Genomic DNA, 14,781 nt, shown 5'->3' with positions numbered 1-14,781 from the left:
GTAGGTGGAGATCTGTTACTGCAGATCTACGAATGTGCTTGGTTTTGTTTCCCTTTCTTTTTGCATGTGAATCCCATAGAAACCGGCAGCTTTCGGTAGTCTTCCGGTTATCTGACTATATGCATCTTCTCTTTTTTTCCTCCGTACCCTTGATTTCCGGTAGTCCATCATCGTTTTCATCCGTCTATTTTCTTTACAATAGTTAAAGCGGTAGGCAAATCGGTAGCGGCAGTCAAAGCGGTGGCACGTAAATCGGCAGTCAAAGCCGTGGTAGCTATACCCACCAGCGAACAATTCCGTGGTCTCCGGACTCTTCCGCACGACCTCCTCCATTGAAGTGCTCCCTAACCAATCGCCACCTCCACCGCCCACAACACCTCATCCCGCCGTCGCGACGCCATATTTTGGTCCCAGCCGACGGAAGCCGGGCACATCTACCTGCAAGGTAGGAAGACATGGGCCGATGGGCGCTCGCCCAGCGGAAGCCGGCAACGCAGCTCGACGGGACGAGCAGCAGCGCCGGCAAGAATTTGGGGCCGATGGGAGCTCGCCCAGCGGCGACGCAGCTCCACGGGACGAGCAGCAGCGCTGGCAAGAATTTGGGGCCGTACTCTCTGCTCTGTGGACTACGACACCCCCTCCCTCGGTGAGATATCTTCTCCCCTTGCTCTCTCATCTCCGTTTCTTTCCCCTCTTTTTTTCCTCACCCATGGGTCCGAAAAGTTTTAGGAAGGGCGTGACGGCTGGCGTGTGTGTGGGTCAGCGACGAGCTCGAGGCCACACAACAGAGGTGCCTAGCGTTGGACGCGCCAGCCGGATGTATACGTTGCTGGAGGCCTTTGAGGGCCGACGGGCGGCCGTGGCGAATCAGAGGCGGGCTCACCCTGGAGCTCCACGCCCTCAATTCTATGGCGTGCGGCGGCCCGAGCGCATCCCCGACCACGACGGCGCAATGACCAGTGCACACTAGGAGATGGACCTCCGCCAGTGTCTCCTCCACGGGCAATATTAAGCCGTCCTTCACCGCCAGCGACGGCGGCGCACACGTCAATATAAAAGGCTGCGCGAGACGACCCCATCTCTTCTGCAGATGCGTGTCCTCCGCCTGTGCCTTTGTAAGTTTTAACTCCTACTCTGTCTGACTGTCTCTCAACGTATTTCTCTCTTTTTCTAACTCGGGAGCAGCTACTGAGGTGCAGGCGGCCAGGAGGCACAAGGAGCAGTGAGGTCGGTGGTGCTACAAATCCTTACGTATTTGATGGAATGTCCCACACGTACTAAGGTTCAGTTTTTTTTTTGTTGACAATTCAGGTTCAGCTTTTTTGGTTGCTCTTTTCTCTCTCTTTTTGTTGTAGCCAAATTACTCATCCTTAGGTTTCATTTATCATACACCATTATATCTTGCAGCTGGCGAGATGGATGGTGTGCTCAGTCCAAGAAGAGTGGTGTTATTACCAAGAAGTAGACTTCTGTCAATTGTTCTCGAGGTCAATTTTTAAATGGGGATCCTTGGTCCTCTCTCCATGTACAAAACGTCAGTTGCCTTACTCCATGGATTTGGCCACATCCTCCCAACATTGGTTCTTAATCGTTTTGTATCTTCTGTTGCTTTTGCTTCATATGTTGAATTTCAGACTTTTTGAATTACGCGTCTCTGCTCTCACACAAATAGGTCAACTTCTTTTGGTACTACATGAAATAGTTTCAGAGTTCATGATGGGCTTAATAAAGAGTTTGCTACTTGGTGAGCTTAGTGCAAAATCCTTATAGGTGCTAAAATGTTCCTACCTGCAAGGGTCTATATAGTAGCATGATTAGGATAAACGGGGAAACAAAAACTGCTTAAAAAATGGTAGTTTAAAAAATACATAAGCTGAATTACCAACTCTTTATTTGGTCATTTCAATAAAAATGAAGCTGCATTACCAACTGTTGGCTCAGTTATACGCATAAAATCACTCCTTACTTAGTTTAGGAAGTGTGGAGGAAGTATATCTTAAGTACATATCTTTTCCTCATACATTACTCATAATGGGGTAAGTTCTTATGGTCAGTATGCATTATCATGTATAAGAGCTAATAATTTTAGTTTTCTTCTTAATTAGCCGATTTACCACTGTTAATTTTATTTTTGCTCAAGAAAAACACTCCGTTATCTTTCTTCATGCAAACGAACTGTTAACCTGGACCAGTATTCAGATAAAATATTTCTCATTAATGATCCCAGAGGGTGATCCGGTATTTCTTAGGTTTATAGGTATATTGCGTTGAGTACCATCTGTCTTTGTCCCTCAGATTAATGTGTACATAGACTCATCTTTTTACGCCCTCTAGGCTAAATTGGACGTGGCCTAGAAATTATATATGGTCAGTTCAATCGTGGTTTCATTGGATAGGATATGCATTACAAGATAGCAAGCACGTCAAGTTAATAAATATGAGACGAGCCTAAACGAGCATACTGAACTTGGATGCCACAAACTTTTCGATTTTGTAGTTTTATATGATTTTATCAGCCTTGCATTCTTAATTTCAGTACTGTAAATGCTGTGACCAGACAAACTACTTCTGCGGAGAACCAGAGTTGAACTAAAAACATCTGACTGAACACCCGCAGATGGTGATCTTACTTATTATTCCATTCATCATGTGCTAACTATTTGAATAGAAACTGTTTTGTGATAAGGGTACAGTGTCTATCCATCAGTCCTATACCCCACTGATAGTATTTTCATAGTCCTTCCAGTTTGCCTACATAGAACCTCCAGTACATTTATGAATAGCTAAAGTCTTCTTTGTTCAAAAAAAAGTCTTCTTTGTTCAAGTTATCTATTATGGTATATGTTTCCATATGTTTAAAACATCTAGAAAACCAAAGCTAGGATCTGCATGTCTAAAGGAATAGTACAACCTTTGGTTTTTTTAAAGCTTAAAGCTGGAGCCAAATATTCTGTTCAATAAAGCTCTAACCTCGCTTTCCATCTTAAGAATTGTTGGAAGATGTACCTGTGAATCCTCCACACTGTACACCTTGAGGAGCTTGGTCCTCTGCATTATACACCTTCAGGAGCTTGCCTTTTTCTTTTGTAGAACACACTGTGTGATTAGGATTTGGGATATGCTTCGTTGAATGTTGGCGTTAATTTCTGTAATCTGTAGCCACTGGCTCATGTCCAAGATCGAAGCTACTCGGCTGCAATCGGATCGCGGGGGCTGTGGCGGCGACCATTGGCGGGATCCTGCAGTAGGAGCACATCCACATGACCGTGAGCAGAGTGGTTGCGTGCAGTGTTCAGGAAGTTCAGAGTAACTATTATAAACTCGAAGGCTGCTCATGAAAGCGAATGTTCAGAGTAACTATTATAAATTTCAGTTGTAGGTTTACCAAGAAAAAACTTCAACAATTAATCATAAGGCATACTTTTAATCCAAGATCAGGAAGTGTAATACAGTATGATATAACTCACCAGTTTATTCATAATTTTCTCTAGAAGGATTACTAGCGGATCAGTATTTCTGGTACCATAGTACCTGATATGTTCATTGAATTGCATGTTGGGTAAATTCAGCCCAAGCATAAGCTCACCTAATTTACCTTTTGGTTCTCTCCATGCTGCTAGCCTTTCCATGGCTCTTAATATTGGTACCCTGCGTAGGTGACCTTCTTGCACACTTAAAGTTTAGTAGTGTTGATGCCAGATGGATCAGACGAAGTAATTGCATAGCATCTATAGAAAGGCATATACATATGTACAATGTTGAGTGCCTTACAAGGGTTACATTAAATGTCTTATCTTACGACTATTATAAATGTTACTAAACATTCTTTTGTTGAAAGTATAAACTTCTATTTTCCTGTTGTGAGGGTAATAGCCATACTAATCAGAAAATAAATTTGGTATTTGCTCACGGATATGGCAAGTAAATATGTTTTGCTCTGCCATGTGAACTTTTATACTTTCTCTGAGGGCTCCGCATAATTCAATGTTTTCAGAGTAGATGCTCATTTAGTAATTTGGTAAGTAGGTATTCTTGATAAACTCTGAAAGGATATTGATAACAACTAAAAATATAACTTATAGATATATTATTAAAAATTCTTTCTAAATTTGACTTCTCCATTCCGTTCAACTCTTCTGTACATCTCATATAGAATGGAACCGCTCCTTTTCCACTAGCTCTTATTACTTACTCTTATCATGCATCGACGCAGGTCAGAAGAAGTGCAAGCTTAACCATTCTTTTCTGGATTTATTTGCGCCTACAGGTTTGTATGAATAGTAGGTGCATATGAATAGTAGGTGTCACATACACTTCCATGCCAATATCATGTCACAACAAATCTCAACTGGTTATAAAAATTCATGTAGGTGTCATTGTTCTCATAGCAAACAACATCATTTGAGGCCAGGTCTGCGTCTTCCGTTAGGTTTCCAAATGGTTGAATTTTTGCTGCAGTCCATGCAAATTTGGAAGAACCTGTGGAGCTTTCTTTATGGACCATGATAGAGTCACATCTGTCATTTTCAGGCCAGACTAACAGTACATGCCTACCTAGGTGTGTTGTTTAACTAAGGATTCATTCAGTGCTTGAAAATAATCTACTTTCCATGATGTTCACCCCGCTTTCGGAAGTGCATCAGATATGTATAACTTTCCTTTTGATCATTCCAACTAGCATGCAATTAAATGCTTTTTTATTTGAAACAACTTGGTCAACACAAAATTGCTAGATGAACACATGGCGAAACATTCCCACCAGCGCGGTGTACCGCCGTGTGAAGGCCTGATATGCGTATACCTGTATACCTATTCTTTTCACTGCAGTGTATTGTATTCATATGGTGCAATGGGTTCAAACTTCAAACATACACCTCAGAGAATGTGTACATACAACGCAGTCTGACTGATGATGCTTCTATTCTTGATTGATGACATGTTTGCATTCACGTATTATGGCTGTCACACTTATTCATAGGTTTGGAAAACTCAATTTATTAATTAGTTAGCTTATTATATATCATATTCTCGCGGAAGTTAACATAATCTCACGGGCGCGGCGTGCGCCGCGCTGAAACTTCCTAGTTTGCTTTAACGACTTCAAGCATTTGTCAATGTTTTGATCCTTAGCTGATCTGAGGACCTACTTAGTAGGAGAAAAATCACGCACGTATATAGTAGTACTAGTACTTTCCCCTAATAATTGTCATATTTCATTTCTCATTTTAATATATATGTAATATATATTAACCGTCTTTAGGTTTATGTCGTTTGGTAACCCAAACGGTGCATTCATTAATTGAATGGTGAAGTGCCCAAGGGGCCTTATCCCATATTCCAATTATTTTATATTTATACAGATGGACTGACTCCGCCCAAAAAAATCATCTCATTTTCTGCGGTCTTGAAATCATTTTGGGAGCAAAGTTACGGTGTATCCAAATTAGTTGCACGGTATGTTGATCCATGAAGTGACCACTGATATCCAAAAGAGTTCTATCTAAACCGTTTGAGCATGTATAGTTTGCACATGTTTTTCAACCAGGTTGATTCTAGCTGTCCATGTTAACCAATCAACGAGATTACATATATTGCACTCTGCGTAAATCTTTATGTTTTTTTGTGCTAATTTTGGTAACATTTCTCTGACATTCGGTCAACTCTGTATCACCGCACAGATCTGGACTAATTTTGGCATCTCACACAACTAAATATGACTGGTGAGAGACATCTAAAAATGGGCGGGATCCTCACCATGGTTCCTAAGACATTTTTTTGTTTGCAGTTTTTTGAACTCTCAGGATATATACATGGTTACCCTGTGACTGAGATCTAGACCACAAAAGAGAAATTCTGAAGCATATAATGATACACAGCTTGGGCGAGTACTCTTACTCTTCAGACTTTAGCATGGCCTAACTAGTTTTCTTTTGCTCGCAAAGACGGTTTATTTCTTCTGGGATTAACCTTTCATGTTATTTAACATCCCCCAACCATTTACCTCCAAAGGGAAATAGTGAAACAACTTGAGTTCCGACGGTCGTGCCTTCCTTGAAAAAACACAGACCGTGCAGTTGGATACTCAGATAGCTTTATAGCTAGGAACATGCAGTGCTCCATAACCTGAAGTTGCTCCCTCTTAGAGTACAATGGTAGTACACATTTCAAGCTAATAGATGATTCAAGTGCCAAGATGCCCCATAATACTGTTTCTTATGAAATGAAACTCAAAGACAGAAAATTAGGCATCACGGAAAACCAGCGATAACAAGACAACAAGACGAGCAAAGTATGACATCTAAAAGTTGAAACAAAATATGAAAAAAATCTGGATGCAAGAGATATTTCATATGACAATCTTGCGATTGGTGACTTAATAAATGTGAAAAAGCAATTTTCTCCACTCTTATGCTGATTGTTTTCTATTCGACACTGGCTTATTTGGAAACAACCACAAGAAGTCATCAAACCAAGGACATCCTTTACAAAGTGCATAAGAACTATAGGAAGATTTTGACCTCACTAAGAGACTGGGTTTCCACAATGTTGTCTTCACTGGCTGGGCTTGTCCATGTTCATGTGCAGAAACTCGTGGTGAGCCATGGTCGTGACCTAGGGAGGCCAAGCACCAGGAAACTAGGCAAGAACGAAAAGACCTAGGAAACCACTATGTTGGGGAGGAAGAGGAACCGAGAAGAACGGGGCAGAACCAGCTGCATGAAACACCCAGAGTAGTAGAATGAAGAGAGCACTAGGATCTCATGTCAAGCAGATCGAATGAACAACATTTTCTTGTTCTCTCACCAAGTGCATGTTACGACGTCGTAGTAGAAACAGATTGATCTCTGAAACCAAATTATTTGATAATTTGGTTGCTACTTGTTTTCGTCTAAATGCTTAATAAACTGAAAAAGTGTATCATCTGTTTTAGCTCCAGGTAGTGTTTTGTTTGACATGAATATAACTATGTCTTTGTTTTAATTATCTTTATAAAATCTTTTATTGGCTAAAGTTGATATGTACAAATATGGCGTACTAAAGTCAGTGCACATGATATCTCTAAGCTAAGAAAACATACTTAGGCAGCCAATGCTTAGAGCTTACACTACAGGAATGGAGCCAGACGCCGACGGCCAAACTGTACGCCGACGACTTTTTATTGGGGCCGTCGGCGTACGGCCTCGCCGGGGCAGCTCAGGAAGCCGACCGTCGGCGTACACGTACCGTCGGCGTAGAGGAGGCTACGCCGAGGGCAGCCGTCGGCGTCAACTTGGCCCTCGGCGTAGCACCGGCATCGCCCCTGCCCCAATCCGCGCCGTCGCCGCCCACTCACGGCGTCAGCCAGACGCCGAGGGCCACCCTCGGCATAGGGCATGGCCACCCTATGCCGACGGCCACCCTCGGCATATAGGACTTTTTTTAATTTTTTTTCCTCTCTCATATTACTTTATAATATGTTTCTATTATTTATTTACTAGTATGAATTATGTAAAAAATGGTTCTATTTTTTAAGAATTCGTAGATGGCATATGTAGGTCCCACGGGTGACGCTCTTCGCAGACGGGTCAACCGGAGCCACTAGGCCCAACATTTGCTATCGATATACATATGGGTAGATCCGCGGGGTCCCCGCCCTACGGTTTCCCTAACCCTAACGCTAACCCTAACTCTAACCCTAACTCTAACCCTAACTCTAGCCCTAACCCTAACCCTAGGGTTTCCACATACATTGCTAACTCTAACCCTAATCCTAACCCTAACTCTAACCCTAACCCTAGGGTTTCCACATACATTGCTAACCCTAACTATAACCCTAACCCTAACCCTAGGGGTAGATCTGCGGGGTCCCGCCCTAGGGTTTCCCAATAAACAGATCACCGGAGCGTCAGAATTGTTGGAAAACTTGCTTCTGCCCCTAACATATATGTACAAGTGTGATGTAAGGTTTGGCTAACCTTGGATGTACCCGGCGTTGACGATTTCCGCATAATGGGCTACCACTTGGTAAAATCCAGGATCTGTATGTGGAAACCCCCGCCATGGCTCAAACGGAGCCTATTTTATGGTAAAGTATGCCCAACCTATGGTTTCCATGTACATATGTCCTAAACAAAGCAAAATAAATAAAAAAGTCCACTGGTAAACCCTCGCACGGAGAAAGCTATAGGGGTAGATCCGTGGGGTCCCCGCCCTAGGGTTTTCCAAGTTACAGACCACCGGAGCGTCGGAATCGCTGGAAAACTTGTGTGTGCCCACATGGCATGCACAAAAGTGATTTGAGATGGTTTTATATCCAAGGATACCCTCCAAGGTGTGTCCGGCTTCTCGGACTCGGACAGGGGGTTCCTACACTTAGGCAGATTCTGGATGTATAGGGGTGATGACCCACAAGTATAGGGGGTGTATCGTAGTATCTTCGATAAGTAAGAATGTCGATCCCAACGAGGAGCAGAAGGTGTTGACAAGCAATTTCGATGAAGGATTCACTGTAAATGCTCACAGACAAGTATTCGGGGGTTTTGATGTAACAGATGAATAAAGTACGAGTAAGTAAAGTGCGAGAGTAACAATTGCAGCGAGTGGCCCAATCCTTTTTAGCACAAAGGACAAGCCGGGTTGTTTACTTATAATGACCAAACGTTCTCGAGGACACACTCGGATTTTAGTCTAGTGCTTTCGCTACATACGGCTAATTAATCTTCATTGTTTTGATAAGTGTTGTGTGGGTGAACCTATGCTAATGTACCGCCCTTCCTAGGACTAATACATACTTGTGATTATACCCCTTGCAAGCATCCGCAACTACAAGAAAGTAATTAAGATAAATCTAACCACGAGCCTTAAACTCGAGATCCTGCTATCCCTCCCGCATCGATATACCAACGGGGGCTTAGGTTTCGTCACTCCGGCAACCCCGCAATCGGCAAACGAGTACAAGATGCATTCCCCTAGGCCCATAAAGGTGAAGTGTCATGTAGTCGACGTTCACACGACACCACTAGCAGAATAACACCACAACTTAAATATCATAACATTGAATATTACTCAACCATACTTCACTACTAACATTTAGACTTCACCCATGTCCTCAAGAACTAAACGAACTACTCACGAGACATCATATGGAACATGATCAGAGGTGATATGATGATGAATAACAATCTGAACATAAACCTTGGTTCCTGGCCGCGCCGGCCTATGGGGTGGGCCCACCTCGGGTCCCCTCAGCTCCCCCTTCTGGCTTCCTTCGTCATCTGGAAAAATAGGATTTTTGGTATAATTTCCTTCAACTGTTGATCTTCCGAAATATTGCATTCTGACGGTGCTTTTTCCAGCAGAATCCTGGCTCCGGTGCTCGATCCTCCAATAATCATGAAACATGCAAAATAGATGAAATAACATAAGTATTATGTCCAAATATGAAATATATCGATGAATAACAGCAAATTATGATACAAAATAGTGATGCAAATTGGACGTATCAACCCCCCCCAAGCTTAGACTTCGCTTGTCCCCAAGCGAAATTGAACTCGGTAAACAGGACAACATGTTTATGGAGTGAAGAGTCGATAAATAAAATACGGACAAGAAGCATCATATTCATTCACACAAGATATTCTAGTAAACAACTTCCTCATATAATTCAACTTGAAACAAGTATAAGGTAATCACAAATAAAGGTGCATAAGAAATCATAGTTGGTGATGGCAAACTTCGTTCTTGGTCAGAGAACAATTAACAGGTTATTCTTATCTATTGAGCAGCGCTCTCATGTTAAAGTTTATATGGCACAACTTGCATACTCAATCATAATAGTCTCCTCATGATCATTGATAACTTGCAAAGCTATATTCATTCAGATAAAACTTGTACTAAACAAGGAAGAATAAAAGACATGATGAAGCAAATCACAATATAATGGTTTGATTACAACTACTCAAATGCTTGCTTGAGATGGAGGGAAATAGGTTTACTGACTCAACATAAAGTAAAAGACAGGCCCTTCGCAGAGGGAAGCAGGGATTGAATCATGTGCTAGAGCTTTTTCAGTTTTGAAATCATATAAAGAGAATAAAAGTAACATTTTGAGAGGTGTTTGTTGTTGTCAACGACTAGTAGCGGGTACTCTAACCCCCTTGCCAGACAAACCTTCAAAGAGCGGCTCCCATTTTATTTTTATTTTGTGTGGCACTCCTTCCAACCTTTCTTTCACAAACCATGGCTAACCGAATCCTCGGGTGCCTGCAAACAATCTCATACCATGAAGGAGTGCCTTTTTTATTTTAGTTTTATTATGATGACACTCCCCCAACCTTTGCTTACACAAGCCATGGCTAACCGAATCCTTCGGGTGCCGTCCATCAATCACATACCATGGAGGAGTGTCTATTTAGTTTAATTAATTTGGGACTGGGAATCCCATTGCCAGCTCTTTTTGCAAAATTATTGGATAAGCGGATGAAGCCACTAGTCCATTGGTGAAAGTTGCCCAACAAGATTGAAAGATAAAACACCACATACTTCCTCATGAGCTATAAAACATTGACACAAATAAGAGATAGTAAATTTTGAATTATTTAAAGGTAGCACACGAAGTATTTACTTGGAATGGCGAGAAAATACCATGTAGTAGGTAGATATGGTGGACACAAATGACATAGGTTTGGGTTAAGGTTTGGATGCACGAGAAGTATTCCCTCTCGGTACGGGTCTTTGGCTAGCAAGGTTAATTAGCAAGCATAAGAGTCGAGGGAAACAAACAAATATACATGTGATAGAAACAATCATGCATCTTCCTTGTAAGCACAAACAATTTTAACTTCAGAATAATAAGCTATGAGCTAACAAGAAAGAAAGACAATGAAACAACTACATGTATTTCTCTTTTCTACTTAAACCTCAAAGTGTTGTTGCTATTGACCAATGCTAAGTTTGCCAAAACCAAATAGATTTATTCAATGCTCCCAAAGTGATACCAATACTAGCAACAAGATAAATCATATAATAGAGATTGCAAACTAAAATAGGATGTGCAATATGTAAATGATAAGACTTCTCATTAATATTTCATAATGATAACTCACACCAAGGGATACATAGACAACCAACTAAAGGAGAGATACTTCCAAACTGCAACCCATCTTATACGATAACTTCCCTACTCATGATATGACACTACTTGACAAGAAAAAGTAAAAGGTAGTGATGATGTGATACCGCGGCACTCCCCCAAGCTTGGAACAAACCAAGGGGATGCCAATACCGATGATGAATTACTCCTTCGGCGATGGTGGTGATGAGCTCCTCCCGCGCTTCTTACAGATCTCCTTCAGCTTCAGTTTCTCAGCTTGGCAATTCTGCACTAAGACTCGAAGAGATTCATTGTTATCTGAAGTTGGCGATGATGACCTTGTGATGGGAATCGAGTAGTATTCCAGCATCCTACGGAGACGGTAATTCTCCTCCTGGAGTATCTCCACTTCTCTTCTTAGAGCCCGGTATCGATCACAAAACTCATCGGTAGTCCGCAGAGCTTCTTCCAACACGGGGAAAGAGTCGAGGCTAAGAGCAGGTGGTAAGGGTCCCTGCAAGTTATGAGAAAAAGAACGTCGAGTGTCAACAGATCCCACCAAGATTTGCTTACTCCCAACGGCTTGCTGCTCTTGTTTTGATGACACCCCTTTCACTTCTTCCTCCGAAAGCCCTTGCCCTTGTTGTTGGAGGCCATGGTGCTCCTAGATTGAAAACAGATCCTGGTAGAAATAGCTCGAAACAAAACACGTCGAGAAAACGATATACGGACCTCCAGGGGTCCGGGGGATTATATAGCAAAAAATTTCACGACAAAAGGAAAGTACCAGGTCGAACCAGAGTCGGAAAGAGGCGACGAGGCGGCCAGCTCATAGGGCGGCGCGGGCCAAGGCCTGGCCGCGCCGGCCTATGGGGGCACGCCCTCGTGCGTCTCCTCCACTCCGTTTCGATCTCGTAATTTTTCATATTTTCCAAAAACAGACAAAAACATTGTTCGGAAAGTAAATTGCGAACTTTTTATTACCGATCTTGTTACCTATTCAAAGTCGAGTTCTGGCGGACTGTCAATTTGTCCTTTGATGAAAGCCTCCGGTGTTTCCACTCGAATAATATCAACATCTACATTATAAGAATCACCTGAGATATAATGCTTGAGTCTTTGTCCATTCACCACTTGTGTGGCATTGCCTTGGAGAGAGCTAATTTTAATTGCTCCTGAACGATACACCTCCTCAACAACATATGGTCCTTCCCATTTCGAGAGTAATTTCCCCGCAAAGAATCCGAGACGAGACCGATACAATAGGACTTTATCCCCAATATTAAATTCTCTTTTGATAATCCTTCTATCATGCCATTTTTTAACTTTCTCTTTAAAGAGTTTAGCATTTTCATAAGCTTCACTTCTCCATTCATCTAGAGAACTTGCAACAACCTCTTATTACCGGCAAGTTTAGGATCTTTATTTAATTCTCTAACAGCCCAATAAGCCTTGTGCTCTAGTTCTAAAGGTAAATGACAAGCTTTTCCATAAACCATTTTATAAGGTGACATTCCCATGGGATTTTTATAAGCAGTTCTATAAGCCCAAAGTGCATCCTTCAATTTACTAGCCCAATTCTTTCTAGTTTTATTAACAGTCTTTTCCAAGATAGATTTAATCTCTCTATTTGATAATTCTATTTGCCCACTAGTTTGAGGATGATAAGCGGAAGCAATTCTATGATTAATACCATATTTAGCAAGAGTTTTTCTAAAACCACCATGAATAAAATGAGAACCTCCATCAGTCATAATATATCTAGGAACTCCAAATCTAGGAAAAATAATATCTAAAAGCATTCTTAAGGAGGTCTCTCCATCAGCACTTTTTGTAGGTATGGCTTCCACCCATTTAGTAACATAGTCAACAGCAACAAGTATGTGAGTGTTACCTTCTGAAGAGGGAAAAGGTCCCATGAAGTCAAATCCCCAACAATCGAACGGTTCAATAACAAGAGTATAATTCATAGGCATTTCATTGCGTCTGGAGATATTACCAACTCTTTGACATTCATCACAAGATAAAATAAACTTCCTTGCATATTTGAAGAGGGTCGGCCAATAAAAACCTGATTGTAGAACCTTTTGCGCAGTTCTTTCTCCGGCGTGATGTCCTCCATAAGCACTACCATGACATTTACTCAATATCTCTTGTTGTTCGTATTCGGGAACACATCTTCGCAGAATACCATCCACTCCTTCTTTATATAAGTGTGGGTCATCCCGGAAATAATGCCTCAAGTCATAAAAGAATTTCCTCCTTTGCTCGGGCTGAAAAGGTTGGAGGCAAGTACTTGGAAACAATAAAGTTAGCATAATCGAGCATACCAAGGACTGTCTCGCGAGCTCACCTTTATTACAGCCAATTGTTCATTTGGAAAACTATCATTAACGAGAACAGGATCATAAGCAATATTTTCCAATCTAGACAAATTATCAAGCAACAGGATTATCAAGCACCTTTCCTATCTACAATATGAAAATCAAATTCTTGCAACGTAGTATCCATCTAATAAGCCTTGGCTTAGCATCTTTCTTTTGCATAAGGTATCCGATTGCAGAGCATGATCGGTATGAATAGTAACTTTTGAATCAACAATATAAGATCTAAACTTATCACAAGCAAAGACTACAGACTAACAATTCCTTTTCGGTAGTAGCATAATTTCTTTGAGCAGCATCAAGAGTTTTACTAGCATAATGAATAACATTCAATTTTTTGTTTACTCGCTGTCCAAGAACAGCGCCTACAGCAAAATCACTAGCATCACACATAATTTCAAATGGTAAGTTCCAATCAGGAGGTTCAACTATAGGAGCGGTTGTTAAGGCTTTCTTTAGAGTTTCAAAAGCTTCCTTACAATCATCATAAAAAACAAAAGGTACATCTTTTTGAAGAAGATTAGTAAGAGGCTTTGAAATCTTGGAGAAATCTTTAATAAACCTCCTATAAAACCCAAGCATGACCAAGAACACTACGAATACCTTTAACATCCCTAGGATAGGACATCTTCTCAATTGCTTCAACTTTAGCTCTATCAACTTCAATACCTCTCTCGGAAATTTTATGTCCCAATACAATTCCTTCATTAACCATAAAGTGGCATTTCTCCCAATTAAGAACAAGGTTAGTTTCTTCACATCTCTGCAAAACTTTATCAAGATTCCGCAAGCAATTATCAAAAGAATTCCCATAGACAGAAAAATCATCCATGAATACCTCTACAATACTCTCGCAAAAACCATGAAAAATAGCACACATGCATCTTTGAAAAGTAGCAGGAGCATTACATAAACCAAAAGGCATACGTCTATAAGCATAAGTTCCATAGGGACAAGTGAAAGTGGTTTTCTCTTGATCCTTAGTTTTAACAGCAATTTGTGAAAACCCGAATAACCATCAAGAAAACAAAAATGAGTATTTTTAGATAACCTTTCTAACATTTGATCAATAAAAGGCAAAGGGTAATGATCTTTTTTAGTAACCTTATTAACTTTTCGATAATCAATGCACATTCTATACCCTACAACTACTCTTTGAGGTATGAGCTCATCATTATCATTAGGCACAACAAGTCATTCCTCCTTTCTTAGGAACACAATGCACAGGACTAACCCATCTACTATCGGCAATAGGATATATAATACCAGCTTCAAGAAGTCGTAATACCTCATTTCTTACCACATCCTTCATCTTAGGAATTAGAC

At 41.1% G+C, this 14,781-nt stretch overlaps 1 protein-coding gene across 4 annotated transcripts; it reads left to right on the top strand.

Annotated features, from left to right (window-relative positions):
• The first annotated feature begins 865 nt into the window (after positions 1-865).
• LOC124676745 lies at positions 866-4,756 on the top strand. 4 transcript variants are annotated; one of them, XR_006993771.1, is made up of 6 exons: positions 866-1,115; positions 1,186-1,282; positions 1,408-1,534; positions 3,160-3,306; positions 4,214-4,267; positions 4,371-4,756. XR_006993771.1 is itself a non-coding variant. In XM_047212777.1 (5 exons), the coding sequence occupies exons 1-5, from the start codon at positions 1,091-1,093 to the stop codon at positions 4,403-4,405; spliced, it is 324 nt and encodes a 107-aa protein (XP_047068733.1). In that variant the 5' UTR covers positions 866-1,090; the 3' UTR covers positions 4,406-4,756. The 4 variants fall into 4 exon arrangements, 1 of the variants encoding a protein (XP_047068733.1); XR_006993770.1 differs by having other exon boundaries at positions 3,160-4,267; XR_006993772.1 differs by having other exon boundaries at positions 1,186-1,311; positions 3,160-4,267.
• Positions 4,757-14,781: the final 10,025 nt, after the last annotated feature.

The sequence above is a fragment of the Lolium rigidum genome, chromosome 7 (assembly GCF_022539505.1).
Source record: "Lolium rigidum isolate FL_2022 chromosome 7, APGP_CSIRO_Lrig_0.1, whole genome shotgun sequence".
In the NCBI taxonomy this organism is placed as follows: Eukaryota; Viridiplantae; Streptophyta; class Magnoliopsida; order Poales; family Poaceae; genus Lolium; species Lolium rigidum.
Note: the sequence above shows the minus strand (reverse complement) of the source record. Positions and strands in the feature narration are given on the sequence as shown.

Excerpts from the sequence above, each read along its gene's own strand:
- LOC124676745 (XM_047212777.1), top strand. The coding sequence starts at position 1,091 with ATGCGTGTCCTCCGCCTGTGCCTTT. Across the intron at positions 1,283-1,407 it reads AATGTCCCACACGTACTAAG|CTGGCGAGATGGATGGTGTG; the intron begins GTTCAGTTTTTT and ends TATATCTTGCAG. Across the intron at positions 1,535-4,213 it reads CCTCTCTCCATGTACAAAAC|GTCAGAAGAAGTGCAAGCTT; the intron begins GTCAGTTGCCTT and ends GCATCGACGCAG.